Source organism: Eleginops maclovinus, chromosome 14, assembly GCF_036324505.1.
Source record: "Eleginops maclovinus isolate JMC-PN-2008 ecotype Puerto Natales chromosome 14, JC_Emac_rtc_rv5, whole genome shotgun sequence".
Classification (NCBI taxonomy): Eukaryota; Metazoa; Chordata; class Actinopteri; order Perciformes; family Eleginopidae; genus Eleginops; species Eleginops maclovinus.
This window is the reverse complement of record NC_086362.1, coordinates 1326722-1351353: the sequence shown is the minus strand read 5'-3', so window position 1 is coordinate 1351353 and position 24632 is coordinate 1326722. Positions and strand designations below refer to the sequence as shown.

The 24632-nt window shown below is 41.7% G+C and overlaps 2 protein-coding genes across 5 annotated transcripts; one reads left to right on the top strand and one right to left on the bottom strand.

Moving 5' to 3' along the window:
• Positions 1 to 1459: 1459 nt before the first annotated feature.
• LOC134876220 (myelin-oligodendrocyte glycoprotein-like) lies at positions 1460 to 6835 on the bottom strand. Its single transcript, XM_063901163.1, has 4 exons — positions 6658 to 6835; positions 2956 to 3339; positions 2734 to 2832; positions 1460 to 2616 (listed from the first exon to the last, which is right to left on the bottom strand). Exons 1-4 carry the CDS (start codon positions 6734 to 6736, stop codon positions 2492 to 2494), a joined length of 687 nt encoding a protein of 228 aa, XP_063757233.1. The 5' UTR covers positions 6737 to 6835; the 3' UTR covers positions 1460 to 2491.
• On the top strand, positions 6452 to 12200 carry LOC134876211 (low affinity immunoglobulin gamma Fc region receptor II-b-like). 4 transcript variants are annotated; one of them, XM_063901150.1, is made up of 7 exons: positions 6452 to 7506; positions 7720 to 7842; positions 8883 to 9140; positions 9776 to 10015; positions 10287 to 10400; positions 10834 to 10899; positions 12069 to 12200. In XM_063901150.1, exons 2-7 carry the CDS (start codon positions 7812 to 7814, stop codon positions 12107 to 12109), a joined length of 750 nt encoding a protein of 249 aa, XP_063757220.1. In that variant the 5' UTR covers positions 6452 to 7506; positions 7720 to 7811; the 3' UTR covers positions 12110 to 12200. The 4 variants fall into 4 exon arrangements, with proteins under 4 accessions (XP_063757220.1, XP_063757221.1, XP_063757219.1 ...); XM_063901151.1 differs by having other exon boundaries at positions 6453 to 7506; positions 8944 to 9140; positions 10284 to 10400; XM_063901149.1 differs by having other exon boundaries at positions 6456 to 7506; positions 10284 to 10400.
• Positions 12201 to 24632: the final 12432 nt, after the last annotated feature.

The window sequence follows — 24632 nt, the reverse complement described above, 5'->3', positions numbered from 1 at the left end:
ACATTTTACTGTAAAATGTTCAGAAATTAGAAAAAAAATCAGAAATCGTAAGGACATTTTCTAAATTGAATATATATATATATATTCAAAAATGTAACGTAACTATGAAATAGCCTTAGAATTCCTGGGGGGGAAAAAATCCAGAAATCGGAAATTTATGGGAAAGATCTAAAAACATGCTTTTAAAAAAACGGTAAAATGTGTGAAAAATGTAGGATGATTACGCAAAAAATATCCAAAGTAACATGCAAATAATGTCATATATTTATAAATATGTCAGTGAACTATGTCTGAAAAATACCCCAAACATTAATTGAAAAACTTAAATGTCTTAATGAAATACATTAAAATAGAAAATAGATATATAAATTCCACAGCGAGGAGTAAATTACATCGTCATTTTCTGATTGTATTTGAGGTTTGTAATTAATCAATAATGTGAAACTATATTTTTTAAGTTTTGTAATATTTTTTATTTACCTCCCAACAGACCCTCTGTCAAACACACGATCTTTGGCAATGGCCTAGCGTCACGTTTTCTGACGTCAGCACGTCTTCCTGTCCTCTCCGTCCACGCGCAGAGACGTTTCAATAAAATAAAAAATATAACGCTGTGATCACGTGAGGATCATTTGTAATGAGGGAGATGAAGAGGCGTTCAGGTGCTTCAGCACCGCGGACAGCTCATTAGGGGCCAATGATGCGTTCAAATGCAGCTGGGAACCAGTTAGTTTAAAGTTAGTAGTTCTTACAATAAGAATATAGAACATTATGGTTCGAGTAGTTTGCGTTATTTTGTGCTAAACTACATATTTATTTTATTATATCCATTTTTGTAATATGGATTTATACCCACTTTTTTCATAATTGATTGGATATTTTACCTTTAGTTTTTACTAATTAATATATTATATATTATCTTGTTGTATCTCTTATCAGAATTTGTTTCCCCTTCTGTTTGTATAAATATCTTTATTTTTTAAGTACATCATTTACACTCATCTTTTAGAGTATTCTGACTCCCAAACATAATTGTAATTTTCACGCTAAAAGTGACCGAAATACAGTTTCCAATTTCCTTGCAGTAAACCAAATGAATTAAAAGAAAAACATCTGTTAATATTAAAGTTAGAAAGTAAGACTTCTAACCATGTTCCCTCTTAATGAAACACTGAATATGAAGGTGTTGTTGTTTTAAGGATGCATGCTCTCTCTTGTGACAGCAGAGGGAGACAGAACTATAACATCCCAATATGACACCATATTCAAAGGGAGAGTTATGCTGATCTAAACAGGTAGCAGGGAGAGGATGGGCAACACACTTTTAAAACCACTAGATGTTGTTGACGTGATCGCCCGTCAAAGCGCTCTTCATCCTGCGAGTCGGTCACGCCTCATGGTGATGGACACACACTGAACCTACCTTTATGTAAAACCCAGCAGATACACACCGCAGAACTTTGAAAAACACGTCTTTATTTTCAGCATGCCTTGTCAACATTTTCTGAAGACCCTTAAAAAGGGACTCCTTTAAATTCCACTTTGTATTCCGTGCTCAAACAGAGAGGAACTTAACCAGCAGTAAAGGCCGTCCATACGGGCTGACCATCAGTCGTTATAAAAAAATACAGAGCAGCAGAACATCATATCCTAGAAAACTTCCACAAAGTGGTAAATAATATGATCAGGAGAAGGGACTCTTCCCTCTTTTTCCCTGGGTGTAAATTACACCTTACAGAATAATAAATAACACAGAACAGACAGAACATTCTTCACTTTAGCTTCCACTGCTTTAGATTCGCTAAGTCAGGTTGCACCGCTAAAACTTAAAATGACCCGGCTTCACTGAGTAACATAAAAGAAGGTTTCTAAAAAAAATGCCCAACTTCTCCTCTCACAAACGTCTGCGTACATGCAGAAAAGTAGCTGCCTGTTTCAGGGTTAGAGGAGGGGGACATACCTGCTTATGCTAAGCTAACCGCTAACAGATAATTGCATATACATGTATTGTGTTTAAGTGTCAGGATTTTAATTTAGTTGTTGCTTTTGGAGGCATGTTATGTTATTTTCCTTATCAAACAGCAATCAAAGGCAGATGTAGAACTCCATATGAACACAGGTGAGGTTTTAGCAAGCTAACGTCGAATGCTAACCTCTACTTTACGTTGAGAGGTGCAACCTCATTTAATTTAGAAGTGCAAAAAATAGTTTGAACGAGGATGTTTGATCCCACAAACTTTCAGGCCAACAGGCATCTTAGTGCTGGGGAAAAATAGAGTGGAAAACAAGATGTCCTCTTTCCTTAAATAGGAAACAATACATAAAGGGTCGACTGAAATAAAACCGAACCTCACAAAAGTCATTCGTTTCGTCTGTCGGTGGATTTAAAGAGAAATAGCTTAAACCAGGAACGCTGTGACGTCCATCTCCTCTAACGGAGAGAGTGAATATCTCAGGGATTTAGAGTCCTGTCACGTCCTCCTGCGGGACGTCAGGAAGCGGATTCATAAAGATTACATTTAGTTTTCTTCTGACATCCACATCCATTCCGAAGGAGATATACTCCAACCGCCAGCCCGAGTATGGTGCAAACGGCCAGGATCCACAATGGACGACCTGATGTGAAAAAAAAAACACAAAACAGAATAAAGATTCAGAAACCTGCAAAAAATATGCTGTTTCTATTACAGCTGTTTGCCTCGTCTATTCTCATTTACTTAGATTGTTCCTCACCTTCATCATCGTCCGTCTCTTGGTTCTGATCTTGGTTCTGATCTGGGGTTTGGGGAGGCGTTTGTGATTCTGTCATCAACGTGCTGTTGGTTTTCGGTTCTAAAAAATAAAAACCACATTTTAAAAATAACAACACCGTATGAAGAAGCAGCAACACAGAGGACACCTGATGAAGGAGAACATTCCAGCAGTCGGACGAACAAACATCTTAAAGCTTCTCACCAACAACGAGTAGGACGAGCGCCTCCTTCACCCCGCCCTCCAGCTTGGGGATGAAACATCGGTACTTCCCGGCGTCAGCGAGCGTCACGTTGCTGATCTTTAACGAGATGTTTCCGACCTTCAGCTCTTCCCGGAACAGCGCCGTCCTCCCGACGAACGCCGGCAGCTTCATGTCCACCTCCTCCCTCCGCCGCCGGTACACGTAGACGTACTCCACGTTGCCGAGGCGGTCCGAGGGGTCGGGCTTCAGGTCGGGCTGCGACCACTCCACCGTCAGACCCCTGACATCGTAATCGGGTGCCACGGAACACGGGAGGATGACGTCATCCCCCAGAAAGGCAATGATTGGCTGATGTGGTCCAATCAGATGACGCCCTGAAAAAGCTGGAGGGGAAATATAAAGAAATGTTATCTTATTTTAAAAAGACATCCCATTCTGCTTTTTGGGGAGTTCCCCCTCCTGTAGTGTGTGCTTTAGGTTTCTGTGCATGTAAATGTTCTGCAAAGGCTAAAATACAAAAGCTTAGGAACATGGTGACATCACTTTGTAACGCTCCTATTCGCGAGCACTTCAACACATTGTACGTGATCGGCTATGGCGCGGGACATCTCTCAGCAGCTAACCAATCATACTGTCAAAAACAGAGGGGCGATAAAAACCGGAGGTCTTTCTTTTCCTGGTAAACACCGCGGTGCAGCGATGACTGTTCCTGAAGGCAGCATCTCCCTCCGATTTCTCCATTGGATTTTAATATTTAAAGACATCACCCCCCCCCCCCAAGGAGAGACATCAAGAAATGGATGAAGTCTACAAATTCAACTACTATGCAAGTTTTGTGGCCGCTCAGGAAATAGTCAGGCGTGGGAAGCCATTCACAGATGGCGAATATATGAAAGAGTCATTCATTAAGATTTCAGATCATCTATTTGCGGACTTTGGAACAAGAGTCAAATTATGCAGAAAATCAGAGAGATGCCTCTCTCTGCGAAGACTGTCAAAGACAGGACCATAAAAATGGCAGAAAATATCACAAAACAGCAAATTAAAGACATCAATTCAGCTGCAGCGTACTCAATCGCCTGTGATGCGTCCAAAGACAAAAGTGACATTGAACAAATAGCGCTGTTCTGTCGATATATGAACACCGATGGACCAAAGGAAGAAATGGTTGAGTTGATACCACTAAAAGGCCAGGCACGGGGGGAGGACATCTGTGAGGCTGTGCTTGACTGTTTAAGAGCCAAAGAAATAAAAACAACCCACCTGGTGTCAGCGGCTACTGATGGCGCGCCGAGTGTGACCGGAGCACACAAGGGCTTTGTGGCCTTACTGCAGAAGTCACTGGAGAGAAAGCTGCTGACATTTCACTGCATCCTGCACCAAGAGGCATTGTGTGCCCAAACCTTTCCTCCAGAATGCACAGAGGTCATGAATGTTGTCATTCAGATTGTCAATAAAATAATGGCAAAAGGTTTAAATCACCGTCAGTTCCGATCATTACTGGATGAGGTGGAAAGCACGTACTCTGATCTCCTGCTGCATAATAGTGTCCGATGGCTGTCCAGAGGAGAGGTGCTAAAACGCTTTGCTGCATGTCTGGGAGAGGTGAAAACTTTCATGAGCAGCAAAGGGCTCACCTTTCCTGAACTGGAACAGCCAGAGTGGCTGGAAAAGCTGCACTTCATGGTGGACATGACAGCTAACCTGAACACGCTAAATACAACTCTTCAGGGGAGAGGAGGCACAGCGCTACACATGCTGGAGGAGGTGTTGGCGTTTGAGCGCAAGCTGACAGTGTTTGCCAGAGATTTACAGAGAGGCACACTGCTTCACTTCCCCTCTTTAAGAGAGTTCAGACAAGCTCACAAGGTGATCAATTCTGAGTATTTGCAGTCTGCAATCACCACAATGCAAGCATCGTTTGGGAAACGATTCTGTGAGTTCAGAGAGGAAAAAATCACATTGTCCTTCCCGGTCACTCCCCTGACCGTCGATCCAACCCTGTTAAATGTGACTGCATTTGCAGGTGTAAGTCAACCTGATCTTGAGCTGGAGCTGGCTGACATAGCCGACAAAGATATATGGGTGTCCAAGTTCAAACGCTTGACAGATGATCTCGAAGATGTTTCCCGTCAGAAGGCCACTCTTGCTCAAAATCACAAATGGAGTGATATTGAGAACCTTCCAAGACTGGACAAACTTGTGTTTGAAACATGGAATAGCCTCCCCGACACCTACATAAACATGAAGAAATATGCGTTTGGAGTCCTGTCCGTCTTCGGATCCACATATGTATGTGAGCAGCTATTTTCCACCATGAACTTTGTTAAAAACAAACACCGCTCAGGCCTCACTGATGACAGCTTACAGTCCTGCGTAAAGATGAAAGTGACTTCCTACAGCGCTGATTTGGAGACGCTGTGCGCAGAGGTTCAGGAGCAGAAGTCCCATTAACCAGGTAAAATAAATATTTATGCAGACATTTAGAAAATATTTATTTTTCATGTGAAATAGTTTAATAGTTCATGTTTAAATTCAGGTCAAGGCTCCGATACCCGCCCCAAAAGCCCAATGGCGATATGATGACGGCTCACGGCATTTTTTGTTTGTATTATAATATAATGCCATATATGCTGTATTATTTAAGTTCAACCTTTCATTTCATTTGAAAGAGACCCTTAACTTGTTGTGTTTTTTTATTAGTGTTTAAGAAATCAAAATGTGTTCATTACATGAATACAATTCTTTTTTCTCTGCGGCACTTCATGGATTTCATAAGCAACACACTATACTTGTTTATACAAAGCGGAAAGGTAAAATAATAATAGTAATAATAATTATAATAATAACAAACTATATACAGTCTTATCTTCATTTTAGATGTCAAAAAGTATTTGCGGCTCTCAGTGTTTTTTTTTCTGTGAAAACCGGGTCCAAGTGGCTCTTTGAGTGTTAAAGGTTGCCGACCCCTGCCCTAGGGAGAGACATCACCCCCCCAGGGAGGGACATCACCCCCCCAGGGAGGGACATCACCCCCCCAGGGAGAGACATCATACAGACTTCTATGAGTCAGATATGAAATCAGACACCCTGAGTTTGAGGAGTCCCTGTCTAACCCTTCACAGGAGTCAGCTTTCTTAGTTTGTGGACGTGTTTTAGAACTCGCTCCACAAACTAAGTCCTATATAAAGTGTTTGGGTACAAAAACCAACATTTCCTTTCAGCCCAGAAACAACAGGATGAGTACTTTAGAGTTTTACCTGAAGATACTTCAATACTCTGCTACACGGTAGTATTAGTACTTTCACTAAAGTCTGTGAATACGGCTCCAATAAGCAATAGCACACAGAAATAGCTGTTTCTTAGTAGTGGCTAAATACAGTCCCAATATGTCCACATTGAACTACGAAGAGCAGAAATAGTTCATATTTAAGAGGCAACTGTTTCCCATGCGGTCGATTTTTGTGAGCCACGATATTGGCACGTGGGTCCATCCAAACAGGAGCGAGGCGCTGTCAGAGACGGTCAGCGAAACTTCAACGTATTAAACCCTAACTTGTGAAACAGCTGTCCGGTCCACACTCACTTTGTTTGGCGGGAGTTAAACATACATGACGGGTTTCTGGGGTCTCTGAAAGTTCACTTACCTGCGTGGACTTTAGTGACGGAAAAGCTGACTAAAAGAAGCAGATCGATCTTACCTTCCTCCCTTGTCTCAGCTGCCAGGAAGCTCCAGAGAGGCCAAAAGAAGCCAAGCACGAAAACCCCAAAGACAACCATAAAAGCTGTCAGTATACAGTATGAAAACTCAGTAAGTGAACGCAGTTACACAGCCTCTCAATGAATGAAGGAGACACGCGGTGCAGATTACGTTTAAAGCTACGTCGCCTACGTCATCACGCCCACAATGACGCGGCACATTTTCTCTCCATTGGTCATGGGAGCTTGTTTCCATGGTTACTTACTGAGTATTCTTCATACAATAATAAACTCAATTAAACAATAAGGACATTATTTAAGTTAATGTGCTTTCTTGAATTCTATTTTACTACAATAATACATAAAAAAAACATGAGAAATAATTTATATTACGAAACGTTTGTTAAATTCTTCCATCCATCCATCTTCTCCCGCTTCTCCGTCAGGGTCGCGGAGGTAACAGCTCCAGCAGAGAGCCCCAAACTTTCCTTTCCCTGGCCACATCAACCAGCTCTGACTGGGGGATTTCAAGGCGCTCCCAGGCCAGTGAAGAGATATAATCCCTCCACCTGGTCCTAGGTCTACCGCTCGGTCTCTTCCCAGCTGGACTTGCCTGGAACACCTCCCTAGGGAGGCGCCCAGGTGGCATCCTCACTAGGTGCCCGAACCACCTCAACTGGCTCCTTTCAACGCGAAGGAGCAGCGGTTCTACTCCGACTCCCTCCCGGATGACTGAACTTCTCACCTTATCCCTAAGGGAGATGCCAGCCACCCTGCGGAGAAATCCCATTTCGGCCGCTTGTATCCGCGATCTTGTTCTTTCGGTCATGACCCATCCTTCATGACCATAGGTTTGTTAAATTCTAAAACTACAAAATAAAGTTAGGATTAAAAAATGAACGAACAGTAAAATCGGATCTGAAAAATGTAATATGTTTATAATACAAAATCTACCAAAACATAAACGTGAGAAGATATGAATATTACAATAAATAAATGAAGAGTCAAATGCTGAAATCAGACCATCCTCGTGCAGAGATGTCAGTAGTGTTTTTATTTCACAGGATGAACTCGTGGCTCTGCTGTCATATTTCACACGTATGAGGTGTGAGGAGCAGAAGCAGGAAGCTGATGCCTCTGATCGGAGTCAGTCAGCATGGAGCTCACCACGATGTGCACGGTGCTCGGTGAGTACTGCATTACAAATACACTTATTCTATTTACTATCAGAACCAGATGTATTGCCCTGCAGGTGTCAAGGAATTTGCTTTGGAATTAAGATGTAAAAAAAGAGCAAATATAGAACTATTTTAAACATCTATGTGTATTAAATTCAAACATTTAAAATGACCATTTACAATAAATACAGGAAATACAATATCATACGACAAATAACTACAAATAAAGGAGTAATATGTACATTTTTCCCAGTTCCTGCACTTTACAAGCACCATCATGCCACTATTTCACGTCTTAATCATGCGTCGTTTGAATCTCAAAGTAAATCTTCTAAAAGTGTCTCTTTAAAAGGTTTTCTTTGTCTAATTTAAAAGTTCTAGCTTCATAAAACGTTGTGTTGCATCTTCACTGCGGCAATACTGAAAGAGGGAATATTCTCTAATGAATTATACTCAAAAGGAAATGATTTAATCTACTAGTAAAATCATCCTGATGCGTATGTTGATGCCGCTCTACCTCATCGCACTGAAATGTAACTTTGAAAAAGTACTTTGTACACTTCTTTCTAATGTGGTATCCTATGTTTGCATCACATAAAGAGCATGTATGTCTTTTCATGTCCAGATAATCTTCCCTCAAAGTCTCTGCAGAGATGTGCAGATGCAGCTTTATCTTCAAATGTTTTTTTTCAGTGTGGTTTCAGTCGGACGTGTGAAACAACCTAAATGCAATGTAATTTCAAGCTGTGGTTGCATTTCTGAAGCTGCAGATCTGGCACATTTTAGATTGCGTTGAGTTGTTATACATTGAGAAGGAACGGAAACAAAGTGACCTTCATACGGAGCCTGACGCTGAACGCAGCCATGATGTTTAATTCTGACCACACGATGCCCCACTTATTGCTCAAACAACATCTGTTGTGAAACAAAAAAGAAAGATCAGTTGAGCTAGGTGGTCGAACGTCTACGCATTAGCTTAGTTATTCTCACAGAGCGTTTTCTGTTGAGGTGCAATCACGATATTAACATCTCTCTTTTCTGTTCTGCAGCCTCTCTGAGAGTCCTCCCCAACAAATCCCAGTTCTTTAAGTACCACTCTGTCTCTTTTAGCTGTGGGGGAAACTCTTCTGAGTGGAAAGTGAAGAGGAACACATCTAAACAGACCAATGAAGAGTGTTCAAATTCCTCAGACAGAATCTATGCCTACCACTTTGTGATTGAGGACACTTACCCCTCAGATACTGGGGTTTACTGGTGTGAGTCTGTGGCAGGAAGCTGCAGCAACGCCGTCAACATCTCTGTGAACGGTGGGTTCAACAACAACAGTTTCTTAACAACACTGAACAACAGTAGTGGTACTTTTCACTGCTGTTACAGTAACTGCCTCCTTCTGTGTGCATAGCTGGGTGTGCTTTGATGTGAAGCTGTACACTAAAATGTTGTCCATGTTTTTGTCTAAAAACTTCAACAATTTCAATTCATAAAAGTTAGCTGTAAAGTTTTGGTTGCCTTCAGCGTTAAGTTGTAGTTGCGACCGCCCGCAAGTGTACCTTCTGTTTCCAAAAAAACAGATGGCGATGAACAACAACCAAAAGGGCTACGGGTAAAGACTAAGGGAGGCCCAAAACTGTTGAAAACAAAGATTGCATGCTGATGGCCAAAGACAGAGACGGTCAAAAACCATTCAAACCAAGAAGGCCAAACACAAAGATCTCAAAGGCCATTTTCTAAGATAGCAACAAAAACAAAAACATACGCCAATAGCCAAAAGGCCCCAAAAACAAAGATTACGACATCCAAAAATGACCAAAGAACATGATGTTGACGACCAAAAACCAAAACCGAGAAGGCCAAGAATCATCGAAAACCAAGATGTGGACACCTAACGGCGATGGGCAAAAAAATAACGTGGAGTTTTGCTTCTTGTCTTCCTGTCTCTCAGCTGGCCCTGTGATCCTGGAGAGTCCTGCTCTTCCTGTGACGGAGGGGGAACCTGTGACTCTGAGCTGCAGAAACCAGACCTCCATCCTCTCAGCGGATTTCTATAAAGATGGCCGCCTCATCAGGAGCAGCTCTACAGGAAACATCACCATCCACAGCGTTTCTAAATCTGATGAAGGACTCTACAGGTGTAACGTCTCTGACGGAGGACAGTCACCGGACAGCTGGCTGACTGTCAGAGGTGAGGTCAGCCTTAAAGGTTCAGAAAACCACTTCTTACTGTCTCTGATCCTCTGATTTCGATCCCCTCCATGATATAATGTCTTCTTCCTTGGCATATGAGACACCTTTCCACCAAATTTCAGTCAAATCTAGCCAGTAATTCTTCTGAAAATATAACCTCGTTGGCCAACGTGACCTAATCTCCAGGCTGTGAAATGTTCCTGCTCTTTGGGGCATTTCTACATGTGTTTGTGTTTCTGCATGAAGTCAACTTTTTTTCTGTTTAGAAGCAGCGCGTCCGGAGTCGCCTGCCCAACCCCTAGTTCTGGTTGTACTTCCTGTGTTGGGCGCCTGCCTAGTGCTGAGCTCTCTGACGCTGCTCGGCCTCTGGAGGAACCACAAAGGTCAGCACGCATCTCAAGAGAATAACATTTAGTTTTCTGCTGTTTCAACGATACTCTCCTGCTGATGTTCAGGTGTATATCAGTATGTAGAGTCTCTACTTTAAAGAGTCCTCTCCTGCTGATGTTCAGGTGTATATCAGTATTTAGTGTCTCTACTTTAAAGAGTCCTCTCCTGCTGATGTTCAGGCGTATATCAGTATGTAGTGTCTCTACTTTAAAGAGTCCTCTCCTGCTGATGTTCAGGTGTATATCAGTATGTAGTGTCTCTACTTTAAAGAGTCCTCTCCTGCTGATGTTCAGGTGTATATCAGTATGTAGTGTCTCTACTTTAAAGAGTCCTCTCCTGCTGATGTTCAGGTGTATATCAGTATGTAGTGTCTCTACTTTAAAGAGTCCTCTCAGATATGTCCTGCTTGTTTGTTGTGTGTTAAAGATGAAGCAGATGTCGATTACACTGATGTCACCATCACACAGGAAGGGCTGCCAGTCAGGATCAGAGGTATTCTCCTTTTAACTTCCCTTTTTATTTTAAATGTTACATTTCTAGTTATTTGTAATTCTCAAATTTGATGATTTGTTGCTTTTTCTTTAAAATAGATTAAGAAAATTGTTTTGACTCTTGTTGTATTAAGGACACTTGGTAAATACTCTAAATTAAGCGCCATTAATAGTATTATAGAGTGTAGTATTAGTGCTATTACTGAGGTAAAGGATCTAAATACTTCTTCCTCTATGGCATAAGAATGACATCAGGGAACAGAGCAGTTTTTGTTTATCATCACATGATAAAAACTGTGACGTAACCGAGGGAAACGCCACTACGTTCTGTCCCTTCAACACAAAGCCCCGCCCCTCGCCGTTTCCTACGCTGCTATTGGTTGATAGATGTCTCTATGGTATCAGTCAAGCAAAACAGTTGGCTGGAAACTAAAATACCTTCACTGTCAGAAGCTGCTAGAAACTACTGTAAATAAACCGTCCCACTCATGTGTTCCGTGGTTTGGAGTGACGACATGATACAAACACGTAGCTTTGATGGGGAAACGTGTAGATATGACTTTGTGAAGTGAACCCCGTGAAGTTATGTGGTGCTAAGGCTAATGCTAATGCTAATAGGGTCAACTGCAGACACTAACAGACACAGTGAGTGAAATTGTGAACTCCTGGATTTTGGAAGTTTTTATTCCCATAATCAGACAACATTCTGTATTTTAATAACAATATTGTTTATTTATTTCCTACTTAATTATTTTGTTATTATTTTACTTCATTATTTATCTATTTTTAAAATACATTTGTTACCCATAAATTATAACAGCAGCCTTTTCCTGCACTGGTTTTTAAATCCTGCATTATCACACTTCATCATGGTGATGCTGCACACACTGCCATTTCATTTAATGCACATTAAAGTTTCAAAACAGTTGATAAATCTCCCATTTCTTCATTCATCAAAACCGATACTGCTCTTTTTTCCCCCAACTAAACGGGGAACCCCCTCCTCGGTTCCTGTCAGTAGGAAAGCATTATGTCAACAACACCTTTATTATTCTATACACATATATATAAAGGCCTCGAGGTGACAGGGAAGTATTGTTTCTATTATGCTGTCCACCTAATGACTGCTGTTCCTCCCGTTCAATCGTCTTTCTGTTTCTTCCCCTTCAGATGCTGACACCTCATCGACCTACTCTACAGTGAGACCCTGACACAGCTGACAGGAAACCACAGCAAAACAACTGTATAGACATTTTGTAAAACAAACAACTTCTTTTTTATGACAAATATATTTTACCTGTATGTCTTTTCTTAGTCTTCTTACATCCTGGGATCATTTAAACATGTTATTCTTCAGAGTGTTGTTTAATTTCATAATATAGAGATTCAAAACTATGAAGATAATGTAATCAGACTGAAATTAGATTCAAAACATCTGGAAAGAGACGTAAAACAAACAGAAAAAGTGCAAAAGAGAGGTAAAACCACCCTAAATAGCCTCCAACAGAAGCACCAAGAAAAGTCGATTCAAACATCAGAAACAAGGGGCTTAATAACCAAAAAGAGAGCAACACAATTACCAAGAAGTACTTAGAAACGACCAAAATCAACCAGAAAACGACTGAAGAATTGCAAAATAAAGGAACAACAAGGAAACACATCATCAGAAAACTGATTGAACAAACTTCATGACATGAATCTCAGAAGGCTGGGGTTTGCTTATGTTTCTGTCAGCTGGTTTTGACAAAGTCTAATTGTTTTCAGTGAGTTTTCTATTTTTAGCAGCGCCGCACCTGTGTTCCCTTTATAGCTGCTGATAACAGGTATTTCTTCTTTCACTTCCTGTGAACGTCATCCAGGGCATTCCTTCCAACACACACCAAAGACGTACCAATACTAAGAATAAAACTGGGTTAAATATGTATCCCCAAGTTACATAATATATGTGCCAACAGCTGCTCACTGATTACCCTGTTCTCCAGCTGCTGCAGCAGAGGCCTGAAGGCTCATTTGAATAAACATAACGTCACCTTGCAGACAGATGTGCAGACTTCCTCTCAGCTGCATTTCAAACATCATATGTGTGATGTTTCAAAACCCCTAAAAAGATACCCCAAAAACTCTGAAGAATCCACCTGTTTCCCTCTCCACGTGTAGAAGGATGACACCTGCTGGCCAGGTATTGGTATTACAGTATTTTTAAATATAAAACTATAAATATATATTTTAAAGAAATGAAATGAATTGAAATAAAATAACATACCTAAAATATGAAGTAAGTATGCAGAAGGTGATTCCCTTTGTGTTAGTGTTTCACCCATTTAGGATTCCAGGTGAACAGGCTGCATTATTGCACATCGGGTATTCCAGTCTAAAGTGTGTGTGTGTGTGTGTGTGTGTGTGTGTGTGTGTGTGTGTGTGTGTGTGTGTGTGTGTGTGTGTGTGTGTGTGTGTGTGTGTGTGTGGGGGAGGCCAATCCCTCCCTGACTTCCTGTCTCTGGAGTCTCTGGTCGGTGCTCACCTGTGACGTTGAGCCAGAGTCTCTCCCATCAGTGTGAGTATTTCAGTCAGAAACATGAAGTGTGAGGCGTCCTTCAGTGAAGATCTCCCCCTCCATGCTCATATCTTTACAACATGTAGTCAGCATCGCACAGAGCTTTTACATAGCAAATACTGCAAAAAGCAGAACACTTGTTCCCAATCCAGACTTATTTCATAACACTCGTTCAGCACAAGGGTTCCTGGGTTTGAATTAATAAGGAACTCATCGTCTGAGCAACTTCACCATTGTTTCTTCTCGTTAACCAAACTTTGACAGAGACAGCGACACAGAGAGACAGTACAGCTGCCACTGTAACGTAGGTCCCGATGTGTCCCCGTCTCTCTGGTTGTAGTCTCTCTGGTTGTAGTCTCTCTGGTTGTGGTCTCTCTGGTTGTGGTCTCTCTGGTTGTGGACTCTCTGGTGGTCTCTGAGTTTGGAGCTTAGCAGCAGCTGGGGGAAACACACAGTCAGTAACATCATGTGGACAGGGAGAAAACCTCTTGATAGTGGAAATAAAGACTCAATATAATCCTAGTTTCATCTTTATTTACCGTTCCACGAGAGATCAATCTGAGGTTACTCACCAGTGACGTTGAGCCAGCATCCTCTAGAGTTACTCCCATCAGGTCTGACCAGTATATCACACACATACATCCCAGAGTCGTTGGTCCTGAGTCTGGAAACATGGAGTGTGAGGCGTCCTCCTGTGAGGACGTCTTTGTCCCACTGGACTCGTCCTGCAAACTGTGGATCCTGAGACTCTGGGGATTCAACGCCTTCATAGAGATGAAACAGGATGTGGGTTCTGACATCAGTATACAGCTGACAGATGGTATAGATAGATCTGAGGGGAGGGTCTGTTCTGGTGCTGAAGGTCCACTCCAGGGTGATGTTCTGGTTCTCCTCTGCCTGATAGGACCTCTGAGCCACATTCACTACAAGTGTTTCTGTGGAGGAGACACAGAGGGACTCTTTAAACTGCAGCTATGTTTCTGTGGAGGAGACACAGAGGGACTCTTTAAACTGCAGCTATGTTTCTGTGGAGGAGACAGAGGGACTCTTTAAACTGCAGCTATGTTCCTGTGGAGGAGACACAGAGGGACTCTTTAAACTGCAGCTATGTTTCTATGGAGGAGACACAGAGGGACTCTTTAAACTGCAGCTATGTTCCTGTGGAGGAGACACAGAGGGACTCTTTAAACTGCAGCTATGTTTCTGTGGAGGAGACACAGAGGGACTCTTTAAACTGCAGCTATGTTTCTGTGGAGGAGACACAGAGGGACTCTTTAAACTGTAGCTATGTTCCTGTGGAGGAGACACAGAGGGACTCTTTAAACTGCAGCTATGTTCCTGTGGAGGAGACACAGAGGGAGAAGAGACCAACTCACCAGAGACACGGGAGGGGAGAATGAGGAGCAGCAGGAGGAAGAGCATCTTCTCTTTGTGAGATGACACACACACACACACACACACACACACACACACACACACACACACACACACACACACACACACACACACACACACACACACAGGGTGCGATTTGTAGGGGGGGATGGTGAGGATTTCCCCCCCTCTGGTTTTCCTATCCCTACCTCTGCTAAATTATTTTTATCTCCGGTGGGGACAAGGATTTCCCCCCCTTGATAGCGATGAATGCAACTTAACTGCTAGCCTACTTAAACTCTTGAAATCTAACGATCTTCAGTGTCAGAGTAGGCTATTCAGCAGCCTTCTGGCAGACTGCGCATATTTCGGAACGTCATCGAAAACAAAAACATTGTAACATTTTAGTGCGGGAACTTTGCAGGAAAAACAGCGCTGAACCAAACATGAAACGCGTTCAGAGCAGCATATCGTCCTACTTTACGGGACCAAATAATAAAACAACAAAATTAACACCTGAGAGTGATAGCGCAAGAAATTCGCTGGAGGTTGGCGTTCATGTAGGCCTGCAGGACGATTCCCAGCCACTTGATGAAAGAAACGCCGATGTTGCTAGCGACTCTGAAACGCATGTGGTAGGAGGGTGCATTGAGCCGGGGCGCTTTGCTAAATGGAGAGAGGGTCGTGAGTGGCTAGCTGTCAGCACAGACGGGTCAGTCAAGTGCCAAGCTTGTTCCGACGTCAGGGATTTAGGCCCACACACACAGGAAAGGCTTCATATAGACTCTGCCTTCATTAAAGGCATAAAAGCCAAAACGGCAAAAAAATTAAATGACAAAATCAGCAAGCACGGAAAATGTCAAAGCCATATCAAATGTATTGAAATTGTACAAAAAAGACAAGACGCCGCAATTGAAAAGGCAAATGAGAACAGTGCAGCTCTGTGGCGAAAGCATCATGAGCATAGTTTAAAAACCACAGAGTACTGCATTCGCACAGCTTACATGATCTGCTACACTGACCTGTCATTCAAAATGCAGCCTCACCTGGTTGAACTGCAACAACTCAACGATGTTAACCTCGGTAACATGCTGCATTCTGACAAGGCATGTCGGAATATGCTGATGTTTATTGCAGAGAAAATGACAGTGCGTCTGGTGGACTTCCTTAAAAGCTCACCCGACAAGTTCAGCATTCTCATTGATGAGAGCACAACAGTTTCAAATAAAACATGTCTGATCATTTACATTAGAATTCCATTTGAAGGGGAGTGTTGCAATTTCTTCTTCCAACTTGCTGAGTTGCAGTCGTGCACTGGATCGGCGATCCGTGACACTGTGCTTCAGTGCCTTGAGAAGCAGGGTATCTCAAAAGACATGTTGCGCTCCCGACTAATTGGGTTCGCGACGGATGGGGCCGCTGCTATGTTGGGCCGATACAAGGGGGTCGCCACACTCCTACGTGAGGAGATCAACCCCAACCTGATTGTCATTCACTGCATGAATCACAAACTAGAACTTGCCGTCCATGACACTGTCAAACAAATTACAGATGCAAGTCATTTCCAGATGTTCACTGACTCCCTGTACGCCTTCTTCTCTCAAAGTCCAAAGAACATGCGAGAGCTAGAGCTTGTCGCTTCCAATTTGGAGATGCAAGCTCGCAGGATAGGAAGGGTGTTTGACGTGCGCTGGCTATCCTCGTCTTGCACATCTGTGACGGCTCTTTGGCAAAGCTATCCAGCCCTGGTCAAACTCTTCGCGTCACTGGCCGAAGACACATCACGATCAACCAAAGACAGGGCCAAATGTAAGGGAATGCATGCTAAGATGACTCAGTGGCTTTTCGTGGTGGAGATGGCATTCGTAAAAGACGCGCTCGAAACGATGCAGGCCCTGTCCCTCTTTCTTCAGAGACGAGATGCCACAGCAATCACCGCTACTGCTGAGGTGGGCGTTGCCGTGCGGACACTGAGGGCTATGAGGAATGCCGATGGAGTGAACATACGATGTCTGAAGGAGGAATTGGGCAGTAAGCAAACATTTAAGGGGGTTAATGTGTCTCAGCCGAGTGACGGAGAACAGCGGAAGGCAGAGACCTTTCGTGAGCGTTTTTTCATCTCCTTGGCCGATAACATCCAGAGCAGGCTCGATGACAACTAGGGATGTTAACGGTTAATCGACTATCGATTAATTGTCGAAAAGAATTTACTCGATTAAATTAAATTAATTGTGACTAATTGAACATTGTAATCTATGACCGTTTCCCACAGGACGTTCTTGAACGTGACCCGAGATTCTCGCGAGCCGCTAGAGCTAGACACAAACTTGAGGCGGCAAAAAAACTAAAACAAACAATGATGAGGCGGTCAAAACGGAGTGGAGTGTGGGAGCATTTTAGATTAATTAACGATGAAAAAGACGCACAATGCAAACTTTGCGGTGCTACATTTAAATACAACAGCTCTACAAGTTCGTTAAGATACCACCTGAACAACTTGCATGTAACGTTAGCCATTCCGTCGCCTTCACAACCTACAATTGCTGCTGTGCTGGGAAGGCGAGTATGCGACCAAAGAAAAGCAGACGGCATTACTCAGAGAATTTGCGGGATGATTGAAAGAGATATAATGCCAATTAGCACCACCGAGGCCGAGGGATTTCGGGAGCTGATACAATTCATGGAGCCAGGATATAACATCCCTTCGCGAGCGACTGTGACTTCCAACTTGGAGGCACGCTACGAAATTAAGAAGGCTAAGCTAAAAACATGTTTGTCCGCGGCTAATGTTGCTCTGACGACGGATTGTTGGACAGCACTGACTACAGAAAGCTACATCACGATTACTTGCCACTATATTGAAAACGACTGGCAGGTAAAGTCGGCAGTCCTTCTTACGGAGAGCTTATCCGAGAGACATACAGCTGATAATTTAGCTGCCAAACTGAACCAGGCTGTGGAGTCATGGGGACTCACCGGCCGTGTAGTAGCCTGTGTGCACGACAACGCTCGGAACATTGTTTCAGCAAACAACCCCGCACGAGTCAGTTGGAAGTCAGTGTGTTGCTTTGCTCATACTTTAAATCTGGCCGTCAATGACGGATTCGCTGCTGCTGGTGTCAACCGAGTAATTGGAGCTGCTGGCAGGCTGGTCAAGCACTTCAATCACAGCACACCAGCAACGAAAGCGCTAGAAGCAAAACAAAGACAAATGCAGCTACCAGCTCATCGGCTCATTCAGTCCTGTAAGACCAGGTGGAACTCTGTACATGCGATGTTTGGCAGACTCGTAGAACAGCGATGGGCCGTGTGTGCTGTGCTATCAGACCGCTCAGAGACCAAGCTTTCAGATGCGAGGACGCTGGAGTTGAGAGACGACTTCTGGCAGCTTATGGAGGACATAGCGCCAGCACTAGAGGCTCTCCAATGTGCTACTACTGTAATGTCAGCAGAGGCGGAGGTATCCATATCCAACACGTACCCCATCACATTTAGTCTGATTAACACGCATCTCAAGATGGCAAATGGAGACAGCAACAGAGTGGCGGAATTCAAATCTAAAGTGCGCACTTCGTTGGGGGAACGGATGAAGGTAAGCTATGGCCATTAATTAATTAAACTCTTCGATCACATTTGAGCTATATAACAGATTATGGGGTGAATCACTTATCACCAACACATTGTCACAGTGTAAACTGCGTTTTTATGCAGTTGTACCCTTGTCATGTCAAACCTTATTAAATAAAACTCTAATGCTAGCTTTCTCCTTTATTTAATTTTAACAGGTTGAGTCTGAAGACCTCACATCAACAACACCAATGATAGCAACGATGCTGGACCCACGGCATAAGCACCTGGGATTTCTAAGCCCAGCAAGCAGGATCTCAGCTAATACCAAACTGCTTGAACTGGCTATGGAAGAACATGTGGACTCCACATCAACAAATGAAGCCACCACTGGAGATGATGTGCCAGTCCAGGGAGCTACACTTCAGAGACACACTTCTGCTATGACTCTTCTACTGGGTGAAAACTATACCACCAGCAGCAACGATGACATTAAAGAGGAAGTGGACATGTTTCTGAAGGATGCCTCACCACTCCTTGATTCCAGTCCCACAGAATGGTGGAAAGTCAATGAAGGAAGATTTCCGAGGCTGGCAAATGTAGCACGACGATATCTGTGCATACCGGGCACGTCTGTCCCATCAGAACGTGTATTCTCAGCAGCTGGCCTGACTGTAAACAGGCTGCGCACACAACTTACTCCTGACCACGTTAATATGCTTATTTTCTTGAACAAAAATAGAGGGGTCTAGGTCAGGAGCCTATTCAAAACACATTGAGACAGGAATGTTTTTGTTTCAGGAGAGGTAGCCTATATCTTCATTTGACTGTTCTAAGGGTCGCCCTCTAATGTTACTGTCACCTTCCTCAGGGATGATTTAAGTTGTGTTCAGAATATATTTGAAGTTTCCAGGGCTAGTTATCTTACTGTTACCTTTCTCAGACCAAAGGGGATTATAAATGCTGCTAATGTTTCAAGTTTTACATATGTAGTTAACCAGATTATAATGTGTAGGCTTAATATTGTGTAGGCTAGGCCTACCCATATTGTTTAGATTTCTATTTAAAATTAATTTTATTTTGCTTAATGTTTCACATGCGACAGGTGAGCCAGTGCACAATTATTTTGTTATGTATTTTAATTTTCTGTGCTTAATGTATTTTGTTAAACTACATAAATGCCATTATCTGCACATTATCCTAACTGGTACAATAAAACATCAATTGTGCAATATAGCATGCATTTTTATTCAGTAAATAAGCAATATTTAGCTTTTAATGTTAAAGACACTATTGATACACTGAGAAATTTACATTCTCAGGAAAAAAGCCGTTTATATCAGTTAATCGTTAATCGATCGATAAGGTCAATCAACTAATGATTAATGAATTAATCGATAATTTGCATCCCTAATGACAACGGCATTTTTTCTGCGGCGGCTGCGCTGAACCCCTCAAATTGGCCCTCCGATGAAGATGAACGGTTGCTTTATGGGGATGACAAACTTCTGACCATTCATAAAAGCCTTGCTATAGCAGACACAAATATGCCCACACTCCTCAAAGAATTTCATGAACTGAAATGCAATGGTGTCACTGGGGAGACTTTGAAAAAAGTGCTCATCGCTGTCTCCACGCTCCCTGTGTCAACGGCTGTGTGCGAGCGTGGCTTTAGTGCGATGAACCACATCCTCACGGAAGAACGAAACAGAATGCACGTCTCCACTTTGAATGGCCTACTGTTCATTGGTGTCAATGGTCCAGAGGTGGCATCCATTCCTGCGCACACATTTGCAGAATTGTGGATAAAAGAGGGCCGAAATGCTGCAGACAATGCCCCGACAGGAAAACCGAAAAAGCCACCACAAATTCGTCACCAGAGCCGACTGTTTACCTAGTCTAGTTTTCCAGACCTGTCCCTGAATTGTTGACAGCACGTTTTGCTATTTTAGTGAATTATTTAGTGAACAGGTGTATAGCCTACCTTTTGCGTTTTTTCTCCCTATGCAAGTTAAAAGTCCAATGTTCTTGTCTATGAATAAAAAATAAAAAACATCCCCCCCTCTGTTTTTTTGTCAAATCGCACCCTGCACACACACACACACACACACACACACATCAGGTCAAAAGTCACACATAAAACAGTCTGTCTTTAGTCAGCACATTACTTCAGACTGACAGCAGGAGCAGTACCACACGTCTGACAGCAGGTGGCGCCAGATATCAATATATTTACTTATATTATTACTTATAACTGAATCAGGAAATACTTTCTGCTTTGGGATCAGGGAACAGAGCTACATCCTCTACCACACAATAATATCAACAACAATAATAATATCAACACTAATAACAACAATAACAACAACAATAATATCAACAATAACAACAACAACAACAACAATAACAATAATAACAACAATAAACTCCAAAATGTACAGCAGGTGTGTTTCCTTCTTGTCCCTGCTTGAGTTAAAGTCTCTGTACATTTACACAACATTACAATTCAAGGTTGTATCTTTACAGAGACTGCAGCAGAAGAGGTTCCCAGGAAAGGAGAAATATATAATGCTGTTATCATTCCTTTATCTCCTGAGGGATGCTGAGGCCTTTCAAATATGAATACAAATCCATGCATTTCCCCAGATGTAGTATTTCTGTAGTGGACCCTGAAGGTAGCCTCTCACTGGTTCCAATGGGATTTGTCCATTGGCTTTTGGTGGAGAATATTCCCTTGTATATGAGCAGGGTAAAGAACTTCATTACAGAGTGTATAATGAGGCTGATAGTTCACAGAACTCAGTCACAGCATGTTGAGTTTGTACGGTATTGAGCTTTCATGTTTAAAGTCTGTCACCTCACAGAAACAATGGAAGAGTCTGACAAGGGACATCTAATGAAACACAGTTCTGATAAACAGCGGGGAAATAACTCTGAGCTCACACACAGGACTGAAGATGTAATCTTTGTTTGAATCTCTAACACTGGCAGTATCTTCCCACCTAACAGCCCTTTATCCTGCTCTCAGATCAGATTCTGGACGGGCTCCAACACATTTCATTTAGACTGAATTTAAACAGTTTGAGTTTTTTTAATGAGTAATTTAAGTTCATCTTCCTGAAGATACTTAAATACTGTTACTCCAGTACCTCTCTCAATGCAGCAGTAGTACTTGTAATAAAGTATTATTTCCTGGTGGTTTTAGTACTTTTCCTGAAGTATCTGAATACTGTCTCCACCACTGCTCCAATAAAGCAAGGAGACCAATAAACACATCTGTAAAGAAAACCACAGCAACGGGATCAGGAGATAGTATTACAACTGAGAGAGGACAAGGGGGTAACTCATCTCCCACGTGCATGGTTTCCAGTGGGGCACGCGGGTCGCTCCCAACACCAGAGACGTTAAGAGAATCTTCAACTTAGAAACCAGAAGAACTCTAAAGCATGAAACGGTCCGGTCCACTCCCACAGACGCTGCTTCACAGGAGTTTAAGGACATTGGATTATTTGTAGTCTCCAGAAGTTCTCCTCTGGCAGACAGGTCCTAACTCGCCCAGTTTGTTTCACATGAGTTTTATTAAAACGCTCGAGCTCACCTTTCTCCTCTGTCTGAGCGGCCATGAAGCTCCAGAGAGACCAGAGAAGCCCAGCACGAGAAGCTCCAGAGAGAGACCCGAAGAACCAGCTTACACACAGAGCAGGAGAATGTAGAAGTACCCTGCTGCAAAGGGAAGAGAGTTTCTGAGTGGTGTGTGTGTGTGTGTGTGTGTGTGTGTGTGTGTGTGGGGGGGGGTTATTGATATCATAATACAGATCCTGTTAGAGACAGTATTTTTCTGTTCTATAGAAAAACTCCTCCCCATTTCGTATCTAGTCCCAACAGGATAAAGGACTACTGTAGCACTTACTACAAATATTAAAAGAGAGTTGTTGTTGGACCAGAAACTAGGTTCGTAGGAAGAGCAGTAATTGGTTAAAATAATAATTAGCAAGAGAACAGAGAAAACACCACAGACCAAAAGATAAGTTTAGAATTGCCGGCTTTATCAAAAAAGGAAATAGAAGTAGTAGAAGTATTATTTAGAAAATGGTACCTTTAAGACATTACACATACAAAACATACAACACAGGAAAAACCATTTGCATAAATGGTTTTTGATTCAAAGAAGAATCTGAGTTTTACTCAGTTACCCTTTAAGTAAAGAAAACTATTTTGAATTCTTAATATCTAGTTAACTTAAACTCAGTCAGTTTCAGTAATTTAGTTAGTATCTCAGTTGAGCTCTTATAAGTGTTCTAGTATTAGTTTGTTATCCAGTTAGTTTGCAGTTATTTGGTATAACTAGTTCTTTAATTTTCCATCTTAATTATTAATCAACTTAGGCCTATTTTAGTTTTAATTAAATCAGAAGCATTTGGTATTACCCTCTATCAGTAGGTTATTACAACCAAGAAACATAGGGCATCTTACTAAGCCCACAAGAGAAAGTTAACACCAGTAAATGCAGTATCAATCAACCTTACAGTTAAACACATTCACAGTATGCACATAAACATCAACACAAAATGGTTAACTGTATCAATGTCCATTAAATCAATTCCTTAGTGCTAAACAGTCCTTTAGCGAGAGAAAGGGAGAAGTTCCCTTTCACACAGCAGCGCGGAGCAGTCCACGCACTGCTCACGTGATCCAGAGGGGAGAAGTATGGCGGCTACTACTGGCACAGTCTTACCGCAGTTGGTGATTGATTCTCGGCAGGGAAAGGAAGGGAAAGGCTGAAGCACCCGGCCCTTCACTACGATGTCCGCTCTCCTCGAATAGGAGAAAAGGTGTTTCTTTGGACGTACAAACACAGTTCAACGTTGCTCCTTCCTCGGGTGGCTCGCCATCCAATGTCGTTGACCACGCGCTGGATGCGTGATCTTCAAAAGCAAACTGTATCTCCGCGAATCTCCTCAGTAACTCAAAAACTAAAACGCTAAACAAAACCACAGTCTATCGACATAGACAGAAGGGTAAACAAAACACTCACAGCAAGAAAATAAATCGTCAAATACACTTACATTTCTTAGCTCTAATATCTTCCTATTGGAGCTACTCTCAAGCGTGACTTCACCTGTTCCTGCTTCCTCGATTCTCCCGAGAATCTTCCGGAAGAGAATGACTATCAGCACTGTGATTAGCTGATAGATATGACCTTTCAACTTCAACCAATGATGAAATAAATTACCAAAACCATGAAATAATGTTTTTAATCCTATTTATCTGTTTAAGATGTTTTTAATATCAATAAAGTAAATTATTTGAAATGATGAAATTCTGTTTGATATTTATTCTTATTTATTAACTATTTAATAACCATGTCTATTTTCACCTGGGTTACACCACGCCTCCCGCTTTGCCCTCTGAGTGCCAGGTGTGAAACCTCAGTCTGGATGGAGGAACAGATTTTAACCCTTAAGTTTCTGAGTTAGTCTTTCCTTTAAACAGACAGAAACAGAGAGAGAACTGCCGGAGTGTTCGTGGTTTTATTAGAGCTTCTTTTGTTTGATTTACTTTTGACTTTTGTAAAGGCCTGTTTTCTTTGTGATCTGTGTAAAAGGTTTGTTATTTTATGTTGAGCAAAACAAGTCAACACAAATGTAAGAACAACAAACATAAACCAGGAAGAGCGCGATAGAAAAAGTGTGTTTAAGGCGTCTAGATGCTTCATGGGAAAAGAGAGGAGGGGGCCACGACTCTATCACACTACCAGTAGTACAACAATTATTGCACTGAAGAACATTATTTCAGTAAATGCAACAAAAATATGAATAAAATGAAAAATAAACAACAATAAACATGTGTTTATTAACCTAGAGAATTTAAAGTAAACATGTGCACATATTACTGCAACAATGACCATGAGAAAATATATTATATTGATATGGTAACTTCAACCACAATAAAGTACAAGGAATAAATAATAATAATAATAAATAATAAAAATAATAATAATAAATAATAAATAAAATAATAATAATAATAAATAATAAATAATAAATAATAATAATAATAAATAATAAATAAAACTAAATAATAATGAATAATAAATAATAATAATAACAGGTAATAAATAATAATAATAATAATAATAATAATAAATAATAAATAAAAATAAATAATAATGAATAATAAATAATAATAATAATAATAAATAATAAAAAATAATAATAATAAATAATCATAATAATAAT